The following is an 18,923-nucleotide window of genomic DNA, read 5'->3' as shown; positions in this document are numbered from 1 at the left end:
ACAGAGCTAGAGCCAGTCTCCACAGGTGGCCTGTAGTAGGCTGCTTATCTGGCTGAGTGGTTGGAAGCATCTACAGGTGGGTTCATAAGCCAAGCGGCAGTTCAGCAGCTGCTTAAAGCATTTGCCAAAGGCTCTTGCATGTGCTTGTTGATAGCCTTCCTTCTGCCTCACTTCACCCCACCCTTGGTAGCTCAGTTCTGCCCCTTGGCTTCAATTCCTAACTTCTGGTCTGCTCCTCAGCTCTGGCACTTAACCTCTGATTCCCTTGGCTCTGATACCTGGCTACCCATTCCTGTGCTATCCACAAGGTCTGACTCCTGCTCTGACCAATAGGAATGACCGGGCACTGACATTTTTTATACACCATTTTTTTCATGAGCTCAGTCTCAGTTGTTGTTTGTACCTGGGCTGGCCCAGTTTGTGGACAAAGACAAGTGTATCTGAACCATGGTAAAGATACACTTCTAGGAGATGGTGTCTTAAAAACCAAAAAGTAACTCAAGCAAGCAAACCCCATGGAGTGTGTCTGGTGCTGGAGCTTTCCTGCATGGGAGAGCCCTCTCCCACACTAAGCTCACATTGCCAGCCCTCTTCGCTGGGTGGACTGGCAGTGGGAGGGCATGCAATATGCTTATGCTGGGTGTGAAAGGAGCAAGGTATGCCCTTATACTCGGTACAGAAGAAACAGAGTCCCTGCTGTGTTACATTTGGGTCCCCTAATGCAGCAATTGTGACTTCAAGAGGAGGCAAAACCTATCCCCTCTTCTGCAGGTTGTTTGTAACAGAACAGGAATGCACAGGGCTTGGGGAGTCCATAGGAAGTCAAGCTTCGTGCTCTGCAGAAGCCCTATACCCCAGGCTCAAATGACTGGTCTTAAATATCTGCTACTTCACTGGCCCTTGCCATCATTGACCAGGGACAATAGAGGCAGTCTCAAGCCTGCAGAAGCGACACAGAGAAGTTCTGCAGTCTAGAACTTTCCTTCATCCCCACCCCACTCCCAGGAGTCCCTCTTCCTTGAGCTCAGCTCCTTGAGCTTGATGGGGTGAGGTAAATAAAAAAATGGAGTAATTGTGTTTTTATGTACGACACCTTCCAATTTTATCAGTGCCTCATTTGAATGAGAAGGCCCTTACAGAACATCATCGCCAGTTATGAGATGGAGCGGACATAAGGCAGGGCTTCAGACACAGTACACAGTTTATTATTAAAAAAAGAATAAAAATGAATGCGATGGTTTCAGAAGTTAGCGTCTATATTTACATCTCTATTTCCCAGCTAGCTGCAGGGAATGTGGCCTTCAGGTCCCACAATAAACACATGTATGCACCTGCAGAGATACTGTGGTAAAACAATACCTTTTGTTATGGGTTATTTGCTCATTCATAACCTGTGTTTTCTGTATACCATTTAAATCAAGAAGAAAAATCCTACATATCCTGGTCTATAAGATGGTGCAGTCTGTAATGCAGGAAGGCAGCGTTAGGACCTTGTGTTGTTTCAAAATTCCAGCTCCAAATACACCAGACTTTGTTCTAAATCAGGATTTGAATGTGGCTTTGAATTTTGCAAAGAGCATCTTTCTTTACTACAGGCAAAAGGCAGAATCGTAGTCAGCGAAGCTTGGGAATTCATATTCCACATCTGGATCTCAATTTTGCAACTTGGTCCCATCTTTACCACTTCATTTCTAAGTATAAATGTTGAGTATTACAACATTTGCTGTAAGGGAAGTGCAACGTGGAAGCTCAAGTCACAAAGTACTGCAAAGTTCTTCAGGGCACAGGAAATCAAATGAGATAGATTCAGGTCTTGTAAACATTCAGACGACTAAGGTAAGATGTACTGCACATCTCTGAGAGTGCTGGGAACCACTGTACAGAACACTTACTCAGTTACATTAAAATATTAAATTATTTAAAAAACCAAGACACACAACTGTTTGCAGTTATAATGTATCAGACATGCTGATTTGGGGAGGGGAGGAGGAGAGAACTGAAATATGAATCTCTCCCACGCTGGAAGGCTGCAGTGATATACAGAATGTGTTCCAATATGGTTTGGCTGATCTTTTCCACATGCCTGAAGACCTCCTAATCAACGAGGCCTCTGGTTCTCAAATTTTTTCACAGCAAGGACTGTTTTATTAGCTAGAGATCCTCTTGTTGATGGAGGTGTTGAAACAAGGGGCGTTGCAGGTGTCGCAGCATCCCCTGACCTGAAGTGGTTTCCATCATACACAGGGTTTACAGTTTGGTTCAGTGGCTTTCAAGACTCCACACTATACACGCTGTTCCAGCACCCCTGCTTCTTGGTCCTTTTGCACCATTTCCATACCTTTTCTGTGGTACCTACATTGCTTGGTTACATGAAAAAGGTAAGAAAGAGACAGTAAAGGGAGAAGAATAAAATAAACTTGTTCTAAAATGAAGGCTGGATCCTGCTTCTGCTGAAGACAGTGCATGGTTACAGCCTTGCATTTTGTATCTGTGCTGTTTCTTTCCTCTCCACTTTACATTAATGAGGAAGGGAGCCCTGCATTGCTGCCGGTCCTCACTGCAGCACTCAATTTATATCCCTCTGATGTAGGGTTCCAGGATTCTCTTGCATGATTCTCCCCTGCCCAGTTTTACATTAGCTGTAAATTTGATAGGGGCTGAATTTATTTAGGGTTGCCAGATACTTTCACAAAAAATCCTGAACATGGCAGGAAAAAAAATTGGTTGAGAAAAAAAAAGTTGCTGTGCCTTTAAATATCCCCACACTCCTCGCTCCCCCCACCTTTGCCAGACGCAGCAGGGAAAGAATGTCCCCCACCAGCCTTCTATCCAAAAAAAAGGACATTTTACATGTCCGGTATTTTCTGTTTTCTTTACCAGACAGGGCCCAGAAATAACATACTGTCCTGGTGAAAACTGGACACATGGCAACCCTACATTCATATCAAATAGAAGACAATGAAAGACACAAAACAGGTGTGTACAGGGGAGCCGATAGCCTCCATGGGAAAAGAGTGGGGGGGGGGGGCTAGCTTTGCGCTCCCTGTAGGGGCAGGGCCAGAGGCAGCCAACCCTCTGTGTGGTGCACCCCTGCCCCAATCCTCAGAACGTGCAGCACAGTTCTCCAGCAGCAATTTAAAGGGCCCAAAGCCCCTTTGAATTGCTGGGCCCCAGGGTAATTGCCTCCTTGCCCCCACCGCTCCCCGTCGATGGGCCTGGAGGCGTAGGGTGGAGAAAAGTGTTGGATTTTCATAAGTTTCAGTTTAGCTGTTCAACAAAAGCATCTGGAAATTCTAAGAGAGCCCTGGGCTGGGCTACTTCTAGCAACACGTGTCATTGCTGAAAAAACTCTGGATGTTTTACTGTGGAAGCAGCTCCGTAGATCAGACTGAGAACCGCTGAGGTAGGCAACAGGTCTAGGCAGTACTGCTGAGTGAACACAAGAGAGCTTTTCTTCCCCTATGTCCCAAACAACAGTGTAAATATTCGCCAGTGTTTCCAGATCTACTGGTCCAAAACTTACACAGCCAGAATTGAAAAAGCATCCACAGAATAGTGAGCACTGATTGACCTAGTATGTGCATTCTACTGTATGGCTGCAGCCAGTGAGAATTACCCAAGCAAACAAATACTCATTGGTTGCTGTAGCTTTGAACCCATTCTCGGGTTGCCAATTTTGGTTGAGCATATTCCTGGCGATTTCATCCCATGACATAATCTTTAAGTAAAGATTACTCTTTAGTTCCTGGAGACTCCAGGCCAATCCTGGAGGGCTGGCAAATCTAGCCCACTCCCACTGGATGTGATCAACCTTTAATCCTACCCCCAAAAAGTCCAAGGGGCAATTATGATTTGTGATTTTTCTGAGCTGTCCACAACAGCAATCCACATAGATGGGGATAGCTATAGAAGCAACCTAATTATAGCTCCCCATGTGGCTTAAAAACATCCCCCAACTGGCTCTTGAAAGCATTGCAACATGGCAATACAGCTGCACACAGCCCGTGGCAGGTAACTGGAGTGTTTCCTTCTTATGGGCTAACAACTTCTCTCTCCTGTCTCCAGCTCCTGCAGAAGGCTCCTGACCTCCCCTTCAGCTTCATTGGGATGCCTGTCACTTCCAACATCATTTCCAAGGCACAATGGGCTCATGATGTAGCGATAGTCACTAGTGACAGCAGCAGCTGCTTCAGCAACGTTCTCGCCGCTGTCCAAATTTCCAAATGAAGTGTACAGGGCAGGGTTGCTCCCAGAAGTCTCTTTAGCCTCCCCAATGTTGACATATAGAGGATCCTGGCTGGATGAGAGCATAGACATTCTCCCCTGAATCATTTCCAGCTGTGATTTCAGCACTCCAAAGCTAGGGCGTAGCTTGGGCTCCGAATGCCAACATCTGCACATGAGATCATAGCTGCAATGCAAAGAGAATAAAGAGAGCTGAAAAATATAGAGGGTCTGTGTGCAAAGTAACTCTGCCCATCAGTCAGGTGATTCGTGACACTAACAACTAAACAGGATCCAATTATTTACTCAGCGACATGGTACAGCCATCACTTTAGGGCTGAATTGTGCCAACAAGCTGTAACAGAGCTCATGCAATTCCCACACTACTCCAGTCGAAGTTCTGGGAAGAATTGTGTTATAGCATTCACAAATCTTTCTGCCAGAGGGAGTCTTCAGAGAAGTCACCCATAGCCCTCAGTGAATATTCCTAGGATTCCTCTTGGGTGGTGGAGTGGGAAAAAACTGGGTGATGGGGAAGGGAGAGCTCTAGTTTTGGAGTAGTAGAAAGAGTCAACAAGGGCATTTGTCAAATCTGAATTCTGGAAGCTTTTTTTTTTTTTTTTTTTTTTTTTTTTAAAGCCAGATGTGTCACAAGAACATTTTAGGAACAGTTAGATGCTTTTTTAAGTAGTAAACTGACATAGCTACAACAAAAAGACCATTCCCCCCCCCCCCAAAAAAAAGAAGAAAAAAAAAAGAGCACACATCTCTCTCAGAACTCACTGACACAAAGGCCATTTGCTCAGGCTTGGATCAAGTTCCTAGTCTCTTCACATTTTCCAACATATTTTCATTTTGATCAGAATGATTGTTGCAAAGAACCAGGCTATTCAAGACACACACACACAATGCCAATCAGACAAAGCTGATTTGGTAGCCCAGCATTGGTGCTGGTTGGTATGGATTAAGCCCTGAATAAATGCAACGGTCAGTCATAGATTTTTATTCTCTTTGTTCTACAGTGTATGGTTTATATACTCTCAACAGCGGACCAGAGATTTAATTGATCTAGATTTTAATAGAAAGGTAGATTAAACTGTGAGGAGGAAAAAAGAAGCCAGATTTTTAGGAGCAACAATTTCTAGTCAGAATTCTATCTAAACTTTGTTATATTTCAGCTGCTCGGGCATAATGGAACCCATCCACTATTACCAGCTGATAGAATGGTAGAGGGCACTTTCCACATGTAACATGGGCACTATTATTCTGGTTCAGAGGGCTGTAAAGACACAGATAAAGTCTTAATTGCTTGAATAACTGAACTAAAAATGGTTCTGTGTGCTCTGTAGAAATATACCAAGGTTACAGTGTATTCCACCCAGAATGGCAGCGATACAATCCACCTCTACAAAAAAAAAAAAACCCTCTTGTCAGTAATTTATCAGCCATGGTACCAGTCATGCCACACAGCCTGCTTTTTCTGAGGTCAAGCATCAACTGAGCTTCAGTCATTACAGGCACACTTGTATGCGTGCCAGGGTGGATGAAGGTCTCTGCACAAATGCTGGGGAATGAGGAGTGGAGCTCTCAGCTCTTCTCCTAATCATGACTCAACAGAATGTCTTACACTTCATTGGCTGAGAAACCCAACTTTGTTCCCTTCCATCCAATCACACCTCTATGCAGGCACTAGCAGATCTTGCATCTGGAGTGGTGGGTCATGTTAGAGCAGAGAAAGTGAGGTGGGAAGATGAGATCCATGAAATGGGACAAAGGAAGTCCACAGAGGTTCTTAAATAAAAAGCATGGCTTTTCAATGGGGTCCTGCAATGGACTGGGAGCCAACAGAGTTAGAGGATGGGGATCAAGCGGTTGCTTCTCTTTATTTAAATAAAACCATGAATTACTAGCCTGAGTATGGGAGCTTTTAGAAAAACCTGGCGCAAGTCAAACTGACCAGGTCATGTAATCGATCTGAACACTGACTCTCTACCTCAGTGCTAGTAAATAACCTCCTGCAAGCTGAAAATATGGCACCCATGTGCTTCCCTACTCTTCAGAATCTTCACTCCTAGAGCAAGACATGCCCCAGGGAAACATCTGCTGCAGTGCTCAGAGATCTCCAGTGAGAGCTACCCAGTGTGTAATTTGTAATGAAAGAGGTGCCAGGGCTCAAGCTATGTTTTTTAAACTGTTGTAACTGTCACAGCAAGCCAAGGTGCTGGGGCTATGGACTGCCAAGTCTAGAGGTGCCAGGGATCAGCCCACACCCTGGCACAAAATTAAGCACCAGACCTATTGTGTCACCAACAAAGGGAGATAGACAGGAAGCTCTTCCCTCTTACAATGTGGAACACTGACAGGCCCTGGTCATTCGTGGTCAGGATCAAACCTGGGAGCTCTGGAACTTAGTGTAAAAGCCTCTGGTGCGTGAGCTAAAAGTCACATGGCCCTTTCGCTAAGGCTTATTAATCTCACTGTAAATGGTCTCAGTGCCACTAGATGGGACAGAACATCACATGGAGGGAGTCATGTGGGTTACATGCTTCCCATGGCTGAGGAAGCACATCCCAAGCTTCAGAGACTTTCCAGATGAAACTCCAACTGAGCCCTGACTTGTAATGCCAACAGACACTGGTTAATGATGGGTAGGATCAAACCTGGGACCTCTGGAGCTTAGTATGTGAGCCTCTGCTGTATGAGCTAGAAGGCCAGTGCTGCTTAACTAAAGCTGTAGGGCAGACTCATTCTTCTCTCTCTAAGCAGCCTCAGTGCCATCAGCTGGGACAGAATACCAATCCCAGCAGGTGTGCGGGTTACAAATGCAGTACAAGAGAACAAAGGTCAGACCCACCAAAATTACTGCAGAGAGAGGCATACATCAAACCTCCTAGGGCTAGGCTAGCCTTTGTGCGCCAGGCAGAACTCATCCTCCAGAGAACAGGCAATGGTGGTATTGCCCCATCTCGTGGGGATTTTACTGGGGAAGGCTCCTTTATCTTACCCCCAGAGACGCCAATGGTTAAATCCTGTTGGGTGGCCAGCTGATAATATAGTCCCAAGTGTGTGTATCTGCTTCATGTGAATCTAAATGTTCCCACTAATCTTTTCCATCCATGTGTGGATGTTTTACATCTAGGGTTACCAGATGGTTTCAACAAAAATACCGAACACACTTGACATTACATCACAATCTACATTATGTCTTATTTAGAAAATACCGGACATTTATATTTTCTCATTTTCTCAATTTATTTCCTGAACAGAAAGCTCAACTACTGGACTGTCCATTTTAAACCCAGGCACGTAGCAACCTTATTTACATCCCTGTATGGAATACATTTTTTTATGTGCACTGAGGCTTGTGCAAAAAACCTCGCTGTGAGCTCTCTGCTAATCAGCTGGGCGACATTTGAATCTCTCCCAAGCAGCCGCATGAGTGCATAGCTTACAGGGAACACTGATTAGAACCCACAGCTCTCAATCTGGCCAAACTGTCCCTGACTTCAGTGAGTTTTACTCAGGTAAGAAGTGCAGAATCACGCTCAATGTGTTTTATACTTAGCTCAGCTCTGCCTGGTAACAAAACAAGTTCTTAGTGCCATCAGCATAGCAGAACTCATTTAGCTGTTTTTTAAAAAAAAAAAAAAAAAAAGTGCTCCTTTGTATTCTTCTTTGTGTGTCAGCCAGCAAGCTGGCAGCTAAATTCCTATTTCAGAATCTTCATTGTTGCTGATTGTGCCAGGAGAGCGTGACCGTAACAGTTGTGATGGTGAAAACCACCCAAACCAAACAGAACTGTAAACTGGGCATATCGGATACGTGGTGTACTGAGAAACAGAATCACAAGAATACAAAATCACAATGGCATTTTGTACTCCCTGACTGTATCTAGAGAACACTTTAATGAGCCTCTTACTAATTTTGCAGTGGAGCAGTTGGTTTCCATGGGTTTACACCAATTAAAAGCAGGCCACCTACAACATAAATACTCCGTACAAAATCATTGACCAAATCCTGGTTATTCTGACTTGCTCTCTACTCTGCATCACAACATTAACTGTAGATTTTGGTCTCATTGCCAGAGTTAGATGATGGGGATTTGGCTGACAAAAACCTATACAAATGCTAGGAAACAGTCAAAAAAAGTGATCTGCCGCGCTGACTTAGATTTATTGACAAGAGACCAGATCATTCTCTTATGTTGAAAAACTAATGTGGAGGGCAGGAAATGCCGTGAAACAGGGATTTTGCCAGATCGTTCTATCAGCACCATGTTCCAGATGGGGAAAGCAAGACAGAGAGGGTAAAGCCAACATTTTCAGAAACTTCCCCTAAGTGGTTTGCCACAGAGGACTTGAAGATCCTATGGGGCAGCTAGTGTACAAAGACACTGAAGGAAAAATGGGAAAGTAGAAATCAACAGCTGGGAGCACTCAGCGTGGATGGCTTCTCATTTCATCTCTTCAAATGCCTTTTCCAGAATGGAAAGGCTGAGGAAGCTTCCTCTCAAAGCTGAGAGCATGGCAGTGCTTGCTACCAACTTTGAAACTCCTTTTGGAGTGAGCTGGAAGGTGCTGATTGGTCAGCATATATGGGGGGGGGGAGCTAAGGAACTATAAATACTGCTCCAGCCCCCAAGGGATTCACTCCAGCTTGTAGTTCAGTCTAGGAAGAATTCTTGGAGGCTTATGTCAGCATCTATTGAGCGCAAGGTCTGGACACACATATTCCAAGTAATTTTATAAAGAGGAAACACTTCATCACAGAGCAATACAAAGGTGTGGAAATGGCCATTGGGAAGCTACAGCTGGTGCAGAAAGTGGCTGCCTCAAGGCTTAGCTGCAGGTTCTGAGAATATATTACATCAATATTACCAACACTGGCTTGGCTTGCATTTGAGGCTGCAATGTGAGATGTGGACACTGACCTATAAAGCTGTACCTGGCTCAGGCACTAGCTAAGAGGCCCCCCTCTCTTCCTATACAGACACTGCAGTTGAGAGCAGCAGAGATGCTTTGGATGACACTGCCTTTGAAGGGAAGATGCAAGAAAGGGTCCTCTGCTCAGATTTGCTTCCCCCATTGACCGGAAGGAGATGGGGAGCAGTGAGTGTCTAGGAACATGGGTATGGTTTCACAAGCGGAACAAGAGTCTCTACTGCTGCCGATGCCCAAGCCCAGTTAGCTGTCAGTGTAATGACCCTGACTTCAGTAGAGTGATGCCCGCACAGACACTGGCTTCTAGTTACTGTAGTTTCAGCAACCCCAATTACTGTCTCTAGCAGGTGCCTTCAAATATTGCAGAGAATTAGACTGAACAGAAGCCATGCAAGCGGTCTCTGCCTCTCTCAGCCTGCCTCCATTAAGAGAGGATTCTCCATGAGGAAACATGCAAGGGGCAAGTTACTCACATGTCTTCCAGGCACTCTGGGGGCTGCTTCAACCTGTTTCCGCTGATGAGGTAGTTGTAGATTTCTGCATTTTCAATGCCTGCGTAAGGGGTTTGTCCTCGGGTCACAATCTCCCACATCGTCACGCCAAACGCCCACTGAAACAGAAGAGCAAACAGAGCTAGCAAATTGCAGGTTCCCTGTTTGCCAGGGCAGAGGGCATTCATTTTTATCACTGGTTGCTGTGAACTAATTAGCTTATCGCGTGGAGCCAGATTTGGAGTTACTGGAGGATGCACAGGTGTAAGTGAAGGTAGAGTTTGGACACCATACCTAGGGCAGTGCAGGGAACGAGCCACTTTTGGCTCAGTATGGAGTGATACGTATCTTTGGAGAATGCCAGCAGGCATCTCAGCATCAGGATTTGCTGTGTGCAAAAAGGACTGTTTCTCATAATCAGTGCTACACGCAGGTGTGTCATCAGTTGCTCACTGGGCTTACTGAGCGGCAGGGGAAGGACAGTACCTTATGTGATACTGCCGCCAGGCCGTACGGTATCACCTGCTGCCTCTTCAGAGGCAGCATCAACAACTGGTAATTGGCCATGCAGGTCAACAGGTCAAGGAAAGAGCCAATGGGAAACCAGATCAGAAGGCAGCAAGGGAAAGAGAGGAGAGAACCAGAAGGCAGAGCTGGAGAAAAGGAAGAGGAACTCCAGGGTGCATGTGCTTGTCCTCACTTCCATTGTGACATGTAATAAGCATGAGTATCTTAGGCAGGGGTGGGAACCTTTTTTGGGCTGGGGGCCACTGATCTACAAAAAAAAAAAAAAAATCAGTCGGGGGCCACACACAAGTGAGAAGCAAAACAAAAACAAACCCTCGCTGACGTGACCCCTGACTGGGAAGGAGAAAGGCACTCCCCACATTCCCCCTCACACACCAGAGCATGGGGGGGGGGGGTCTGTGCTACTAGATTTAGTGTGCTCCAGCCCCACAGGGAGAGAGCAGGGGGGCTGGAGCGCCAGCACAGGCTCTCTGATGCTGGGGGGAGCCCTGAGCCTTGTGGGCCGCATCCAGCCCCCAGGCCTTCAGTTCCCTACCCCTGATTTAAGGAGTAAATGGCTTTTTCATCCACATAAAAAAAGGGAAGGGACATATGGCGTCATCCTCAATGTTGGTGGAGATGGATGCAATACCACTGCCTGGCCTGCTCCAGCATGTGTGAGAGAGCACGTCACCCTGTGATGGCATGGAACGAGGAGAGAAAGAGGGGGAAGAGCTGGGGTGAGGAAGGAGAGATGAAAATGGAGAGATAGAAAGGATGGTGTGGAGGGGCGAGAGAGGCAGAGGGGTGGGGGAAGAGGCTAGGGGTGAGAAATGGAGAGGCGTGAAAGAAGAGGGCCAGGAGAGAGGATTCGTGACTTTCACATTTGCACCACAAGCTGCTCTTCTCAGCTTCAAAATATTTCCCAAGACTGCCCCGTTCTGAAGTCACCATCCCGCCACACACAGCATCAGATAGTCACATGACCCTCTCCCATCATCAAGGGCCTAACTCTCCAGTGAAGTCAACAGAAAGAACCCACTGCTTTCTGAACCTGGCTCCAAAACACAAGAGCAAAACTTACCACATCACTATGTGTTGTATAAAGATTGTCTGCAAGGCTTTCCAGGGCAAGCCACTTCACTGGCAACTTTGAGGCACAGCCCTGACGGTAATAGTCTCCACTGTAGATTTTCTTAGATAGTCCAAAGTCTGCAACGCACACATTTATATTCTCATCCAACCTAAGGGAAAATGTGAATGAGTAAGAAGGCATCTATTGGCTACATTCAGGAAGCTAGAAAGAAGTCCAGGAGTGACCAGCTCAGGGCAGAGTAATGAGTCTTAGCTCACCAACTCAAACAGGCCCAAGAATTGGTCATGTTCCCAGGTCATCCCCCTTTGGAGGCAGATATGAAATAGAGTGGAGGTCTAAGTACAGTTCCTGAGGACAAACGGGGGAATCACTATGACCTCGGAAGTGGGCTAGCCGAGTGACTTCCACCTAAAGGGTTCCAGAGAGAATCTCCTCTCCAAAGACTGTGTGCAAAATGGCATGCTTAAAGTTGCCACTGCCTGGGCCAAATTTTCAAAGATATTTCAGTGCCTAAAGATGCAGAGAGGGACCTAGTGGGCAGGAAGTGGTTTTATGTAGATGTACACCAAGTTCTACTAATTAAAACATAGTTTGGTTTGTTCTCTTACGCCATCCCCCATAGCCAGGGGAGAAGGAAAGATGTGAAATAATGCTCTCTCCTTTCATACACCAGACAGATGATTGGGAGAGAGACACCACAATGCTTCATCCTGCACAGCTGTCAACAATTTAATTATTTCAAGAGAAAATCCTCAACATGAGCCTGGATCCATGTATCCACCAGAGGGTTGTGTGTGTACTCTGAGGAATCCTAGTTTCTGTATCTTTGTTATCAAGCCCTCAAAGCTGATAGTTTTCTGGCTATTCTAACAGCTCCTTTCTCTTATCACAAACCAAATCCGCACTCTGCTCTGTATATTGCATTGTGTCACAGAATGACATAATGCTGCAAAAAGATAACATGCACCCTCCAGCCCCCCAAGCATCAACCCTGCAAAATACACACAGAACCCAATGATGGGAGTGCTGGGAACAGTTCAATTTGCATGCCCAGCTGAATCTTAGGAGTCACCCATGATGACTCGCCACTCTTCCAAGAGGAAATAAGGTGCGTGTTTTTAACGGTGAGAGAGAGTAATCATTACAGTAATTTACCAAAGGTCATGGTAGAGTTTCCATCAGTGACAGTCTGAAAATCAAGGCTGGATGTTTTTTCTTGAAGTGATGCCATAGAAATTATTTCAAGGAAGTTCAATGACCAGTGTTATACAGGAGGTCAGACTAGATCAGGGTGGGGAACCTAATGCCCTACGGCCATATGTGGCCCCCAGCTTTGCCAGGATCTAGGCCCCGATGTTCGGAGATTCCTCCCCCCAGCATTGGGGAGCCCATGCTGGTACTTTAGCCTCCCCACTGTTTCCCGGTGGGACTGGAGCACACAAAAATCTACTGGCCTTGGCCCTGCAGGGGAGTGTCTTTCTCCTCAGTTGGAGACCACATCAATGAGGATTTGGTTTTCTTTTTTTGCTTCTCACTTGTGTATGGCCCCCAACTGATTTTTCAGTGGGTCAGTGGCCTGCAACCCAAAAAAGGTTCCCCACCCCTGGACTAGATATCACAGCTGGCCCCTATTGGTTTGGAATCTATGAATCTTTACACAACTAACAGGTCCTAGCTTCCCCATATCTGTTGCCACTTTATTGGGAGGAAGGACTGGTAACCCTCCAGTAGAAGCCAAGCCAGCCTCCCTCCTCCCTCTCCCAATGTGATTTCATGGGGCTTCTCACCCCTTTCTCTCTTATCCCACATACAAAGACTTTGCCTCCTTCCCTCCCTAGCCTTTGTTTGGTCTGAAAGTGCCCAGCTCACTTACATGCAGTTCCGAGTAGCAAGGTCCCTGTGTATGAAGTTCTTCGAGCTCAGGTATTCCATGCCACTGGCAATATCAATCATGAACTTGAGCAGTGTCTGAAGAGGCAAATTCTGAAAGAAAGCACAGTTCTAGATTGGTCCCTCGAACATTCCAGGACTAAACTGGGGCATTTACCCACGGGTCTGCACTGGAAGTGGTGGAGAGGCAACTTGTCCTCAGTGCAAGCTGAACAAAGTAAAGTAATTTCAGAACTTGGTCAGCCTGGAGTCTCCAGCAGGATCTAAACCTTCTAGACCCTTGCAAGTATCTATCAGAGGTAAAAACTGTCTGAATGTGATCTTCACAAACCCACCCACCCCCTCCTGGGAGGGATCATGCAAAGAGAAAGACTTACAAAGGGGTTTTCTCCAATCCGAGACATCACCAAAAAAGCATGGAGGTCTCCATGCTTCATAAAGGGCAGGATGACCATGGGAATTGGAAGCCGACCCTTGGCGCGACTCCGTAGGCTGACTCCTGGGGTGAGAGAGCACACAGCAAAGAACAGTTTGCAAAGAGAGCCATTCTGAGCGGGGTGTTACACTTGCCTCTCCCTCTTCTTAACAGTCTAGGGCAAACACTGTCACTCACGTTTCTGGAGGGTTGAATTCCATATGCCCACCACCCTCCCAAGGCCTGATCCTCTTACCTCATGGGGAACTGTAGGTGCCACTCAGGAAGCACTTAGCTCATTACAGATCTGGGCCCTAAAGTCCCTAGGTCCCTTCAAATGGAGTGATGACCTGCCTCTCAGTAATCAGAGCAATTTGCGTTTTGCTTGCATTGCCATAGAGCAAGGCAGGAAATGCCCTGTTGTCTTCTTCCTCAGTGTTTAGGAGTTTCTAATTGGACATAACAAAGGTTTATTTTTCTCCCTATTTTTTTCCACTGATCCATCCCACATGTCTCCTTCGCCACCATTCAGCCATTTCCCAGCCATGCTATCTGTGGCTAATGTTGCCCATGCATTCCCAAAAGCCAAAGAAGAATGGGAAAACAGTTTAAACAAGAGCAGTCAGTGACAGCTGCATTAAAAATGTGTGTGTGCCCATGCACATCTATAATTACACACACTTCAACTCTCTATGGGCCTAAAAGGAGCAACAGCCACAACTCGCAGAATGAGGCGGCCCAATTGAATGCTGCTGTCTCCCCGGGGCTGCATTTCAGTGCTGTTGCAGTGTCTGCATACATGATATGTATAGGTTATGAAGCAGTTTGAGATCCGGCAGGACAAAAGGAACTATACTGTGCCACTGAACACTGCTGCTGGCTCACCGATCAGCTTAGTAACATGTGGGTGGTCAAACTCCTTCATGCAGGCAGCCTCTCGCAGGAATTCTTCGATGTCACTTGAGGTGAAGATGTCCGCTGGAAGGCAGAAGCACGAGATTTTTCCTCAGTGACTCAGAGGAGCATTAAGAAACATGATTATCAGAAGCTTGCTTTGTGCGGCATGAGACATTGTCTCAGACGCACAATGAGATAACATTTCACTACACAGCCAAGCCTGCCACACTCTCCTGGGAGAACAGAACTTAGTACAGAGAGCGCCTCAAGCATACATCAGGGACATCTGGTGACTTCATTCTTGGCAGAATGAGGACCTGTTGATTAGCAGCTCTTTTCTCAGCAACAGCTTTCCTTAGAAGCCACAGAAATCATGAGTGGGGCTTAAAGACGTGAGAATTAATTAGCTAAAAGGAACTGAATTATGAAGGGGAGGAGGGGAATGAGGTGATAGCCTGGCAGAAGACATTAAAGATGTTGTTGCCAACCAGTTGGATAGACTGGAATCCTAATCCAGAATGCGGGGGGGGGGAGGGGGGGGAGACCATTTAATCCATGACCTTGGTGGTACAAAAGATCAGTATTTTTATATCCCTTAGCAGTACTGATTCTTTTAATTTGCAGGAGCAATTATTTCTTTGGCACTAGCAGCCTTGGAGATTTTGGACCAATTCAGCAGTGACATTCAAGGGCATGAAAGTTACTCACTGAGCCAGTTTTTGATGTGATCTCACCAGTAAAAATCTGAAGTAGCTTCCTAGATTTTTCTGCTGTTCTTACATATTTGTGCAGGTGTAAGTGAGATCAGGGTTCAGTGCAGCATGTCACTTTCCCCTTCCTTTACGTCACTGCTGAATTTGAGAGAGTTCTTAAGATCTGGGAGATCAGATTCAGACTGAGAGGTTTACAAGCTGGTCAGAAAAACGCCTGCAAATGGCAAAGCACGGAAACTTGCACTAATCTGGCATTAAATACATGCAAAGTGAGTGTTGTCTGCAGTCTTGTTTTCAGTGGGGACCAAACTCAACTCTAAGCATAAGCAAGCATAACTTCAGTATAAGTCAATGGCAGCTGTACCCATTTACATCACGGCTGACTTTGGCTCCAGGAGTGATAGGGAAGGAGAGGCGCAGATTAGTAGGGGGAGGAGGGAAAAGAAGGGTCCTGTTTTATTTTAATCTGCTTTATCTGGTAGTTGCTTTTCCAGCTATACGCCCCACTTCCTGGTCAACATGGAAGTTGAGCTTGTTTTGTACATCCACTGAATGCCAAATCAGTAGGAGTTCTGCTATTTTTTCACTTGCACCCGACACAACTTATGTTACTATTTACTTCACCACTGAATTTGGCCCAGAGACTTTCACCCATTTACTCCATTGGATGGATTTGGCCCTTCATTGCTACCTGTGTAGGGTAAAGTAGCCTTGACTGAAGACAGAACTGTCTATGTCACAGGACTTGGCATGGTGTAGAAGCAAGAAACTGAGTAGTATTCTCTGTAGTTAGTAGTAATCAGGGCTTGACAAACAGCTGATTCTACTCGTCTATGGCGAGTAGATTTCAGCCGATCGCTCAGTGCGCCCTATTCACCGGCGCTGCGCACATGCGCGGGCGGGGCTGGTGAGTAGCTCTCGCCGTGGTTTGTCAAGCCCTGGTAGTAATAATATATACTATTTGCCCCTAGGGTTGCCTAGAATGTGCTAGGTGCTATACAAACCATAAGGAGGCATGGCTCCTGCCAATGTTGTCTCTAATTTTTCCATCCATGTGCTGAATAATGTTTGTTATGTGCACAAAGGCATATGCAGAGGTGCACCACCAGAAGAAACTCATGCTAATCAGCTGGGCAAGATTTGAATCTCTTCTGGGTGGCCACCTAATCGCTCAGCTTACAGTGAACACTGGCCCCTGTTCTGAAGAGCTTTTACATTTTAAAAGATGAAATGGACAGAGATGAAGGGGAAAGAAAAGGAATGAACAAACAAGTAAGGTGGGTCAGCAGGAGCTGACAACGTCCAGATGCAAATACTTTTTCAGCAGTTTGGGTGTGTATGGTGAAGTCCATGCTGACAGACATTTACCGATCAAAACTGAATCGTTCAACACCTAAATTCATTTTAAGTGTTTCAAGTGGCCCCATTTTCACCTACCTTTCAGCATCTTTACTGCGACTTTCTGGAGAGAGCCATCCTCCAGCTTCAGGAGTGCCTCTCTAACTGACCCAAACTCCCCTGTGGAATACCAGAGCAGGCAGTAAGGAGACCATGCTAGCATAGATGATTTGCATCATATTTAATTCAGGGATCACAGGGGGGCGAAGCTGGGAGCGGAAGAGCTATAAGTATTACTATCAGTGCCATTGGTCTTATAGCAGCCTCATTTAGTGGCCCATGAGCATATGTGTGCCTGTGAGGCTGGGACAGTGTGACCAAGGGAAAGGGAATACTGTGATGGAGGGATGCTAGAGAGGGGACAAACAGAGCAGTTTCAGCTGGCAATCTTTTGCTGACTGAGGACATGCAGAGCTGGAGGGAGGATCCTGAATGGATTGCAGCTGAGGAGTATTTTGGAGAGGAGATATTGCAAGGGTCTTGGCGGAATGGGGATTGGCTGGAGACAGAGAGGGGACTCGAAGTTGCAGAACTAAGGAAGTTTTCATCTGAGGAAACTTTCCAAGGTGACAGCTGTCAGAGATGACAGCCCAATGACTGTGCCAGGGGGATTCATCAATTGCGACATAATGAGGCCATATCTCTACAAGTTCAGGGATTGAAATCCACTAACTATAGCGGGCCTGACAATCTATACAAGCAATTGTGTGGGGACAGGAGGCACATCAATCACTGAGGGTTGGGTGGGGTGGGGTAAATCTCTCCAGTGGAAACAAGGCCCTGGTGTAGACAAAGCATGGCTGGCTACACTATGTTAAAGTTGTTTTGGCCTGAAGTGGTTTTAAGTCTTAACATGGATTTAAAGCAAATATAATGTATCTGTTGGCATTAGTCTCAATTTAGCTTTGGCTTGCCTGATAGGACAAATTCCTGCTGCTAACTCTACACCATTTCATAACTGCTTATCTGGAAGACAAATGGACTCAGTTTGAGGGATATTGTTTCAGATCAGAAAGCTGCCAAGTAAGTAGGACTGGAGCAAAAGTGAGGAAGTGAGCAGGATGGTTCTGGCATCTACACCGCAAAGGGAAAGAACCTGATAGAAGTTAGCTTCTTTCGGCTGGCTTTTCTCCAGTGCCATCCTCAATGCTGCATGTGATCATCCCACAATCACAGTGCACAGAAGATCAGGTCACAGGACCCAAAGCGAGAGGGGTAAAGATAAAAGGCAGCTGAAAGACACCTTTATGCTGTCCCTAGGGGTAACCAAAAAATGTTACCCAGCAGGGGACGGCCGGAGCACTCCACCCATGCCCTCTTCCACCTCTATAACACCCCTAAACTGAGAACTGAGGTTGGGGGCTTGGAGCAGATGATGCAGAACTTGCTGTACCAGCCTATGCTCACGTGAGATTCTCTCACGCTAACGGAATGTCCTAACAAGACATTTGGATAATTTTCCAGCTCATTTATATCATAGGAGCACCCTTAGAAAGTCAGAGTAAGAGGTAGGGACCTGGCCAGGTGGATCAACAGTGGGGTGATTCTTGGTACCTGTCAGTGAAATCTGCACACAAGCAGCAGGCACATGTTGCCTCCACACCAATTCTACCCACGATCTATTGCCTAGCGGCATCAAGATCTGAGCCCCTTTCTTCAGCAGAAAGATTGCCCTCCTACCATGAAACTGACTTTCAGAAGCACATTTTTTTGAAGGTGGAGGAAGTGGGTGTATGGAGGGCGGAACAGTCTCACTTGAGCAGGATTGAAGAGAATTGCATTAAAGCTAATCTTAGAAACCTATTGTTTATGTTAAAAAGAAAACCAGCTCCCTTTTCCAATGCCTATGCCACCTGATTTCTGTTTCCCTTTTGATTCCTTGATGGCCTTTTGATTAAATGCTTTATGTTTTTCTAGTGAACTAAACCTGAACTAAAAGCCTGAAGCTGAACACCCCCAAATTTTGGAAACATTCAGATCCAGCTGCAGACTTATCTCTATAATGCTGCAAGCCCAAATCTTGGATTCAAACATCTCCAGACTGAGAATATTTGAATCTAGATCCAAATAATTTGCTTGGACTTGTGGCAATACTCCCTCTTTTCCATCCACGGGTGGACTTTTTCCACCCACGTGCAGAATAAATTTTGTTATGCTTACCAAGGCATGTATCACCACCAGGAGAAACACAATCTTAGCTGCGGGTGCTCTGCTAATCAGCTGGGAAGCATTGGAATCTCTCCTGAGTGGCTACACAAGTGACAACTTACAGGGAACGCTGCTTATGGCAGGGGGGTTGTAAAATGCCTCATATTATCTGTGGCATCTTATTTCGCTTAAGACTTTAAAACA

At 46.0% G+C, this 18,923-nt stretch overlaps 1 protein-coding gene across 5 annotated transcripts in view; it reads right to left on the bottom strand.

The window, feature by feature from the left end:
- Window positions 1-1,183: 1,183 nt before the first annotated feature.
- Window positions 1,184-18,923, bottom strand: part of TYRO3 (TYRO3 protein tyrosine kinase) — a 58,659-nt gene continuing 40,919 nt past the window's right edge. For 4 of the 5 annotated variants that reach the window (XM_006128698.5, XM_006128700.5, XM_006128701.5 and 1 more), the window contains 7 exons: window positions 16,611-16,691; window positions 14,449-14,541; window positions 13,526-13,647; window positions 13,132-13,241; window positions 11,247-11,406; window positions 9,638-9,774; window positions 1,184-4,411 (listed from right to left, as the gene is read on the bottom strand). In XM_006128698.5, coding sequence (XP_006128760.3) covers window positions 4,039-4,411; window positions 9,638-9,774; window positions 11,247-11,406; window positions 13,132-13,241; window positions 13,526-13,647; window positions 14,449-14,541; window positions 16,611-16,691 — 1,076 coding nt within the window. In that variant the 3' untranslated portion in view covers window positions 1,184-4,038. The remainder of the gene's footprint in view (window positions 4,412-9,637; window positions 9,775-11,246; window positions 11,407-13,131; window positions 13,242-13,525; window positions 13,648-14,448; window positions 14,542-16,610; window positions 16,692-18,923) is intronic. The other variant, XM_006128699.5, reaches the window with a different exon arrangement.

The sequence above is a fragment of the Pelodiscus sinensis genome, chromosome 5, assembly GCF_052426305.1.
Source record: "Pelodiscus sinensis isolate ZL-2025 chromosome 5, ASM5242630v1, whole genome shotgun sequence".
Classification (NCBI taxonomy): domain Eukaryota; kingdom Metazoa; phylum Chordata; order Testudines; family Trionychidae; genus Pelodiscus; species Pelodiscus sinensis.
Note: the sequence above shows the minus strand (reverse complement) of the source record. Positions and strands in the feature narration are given on the sequence as shown.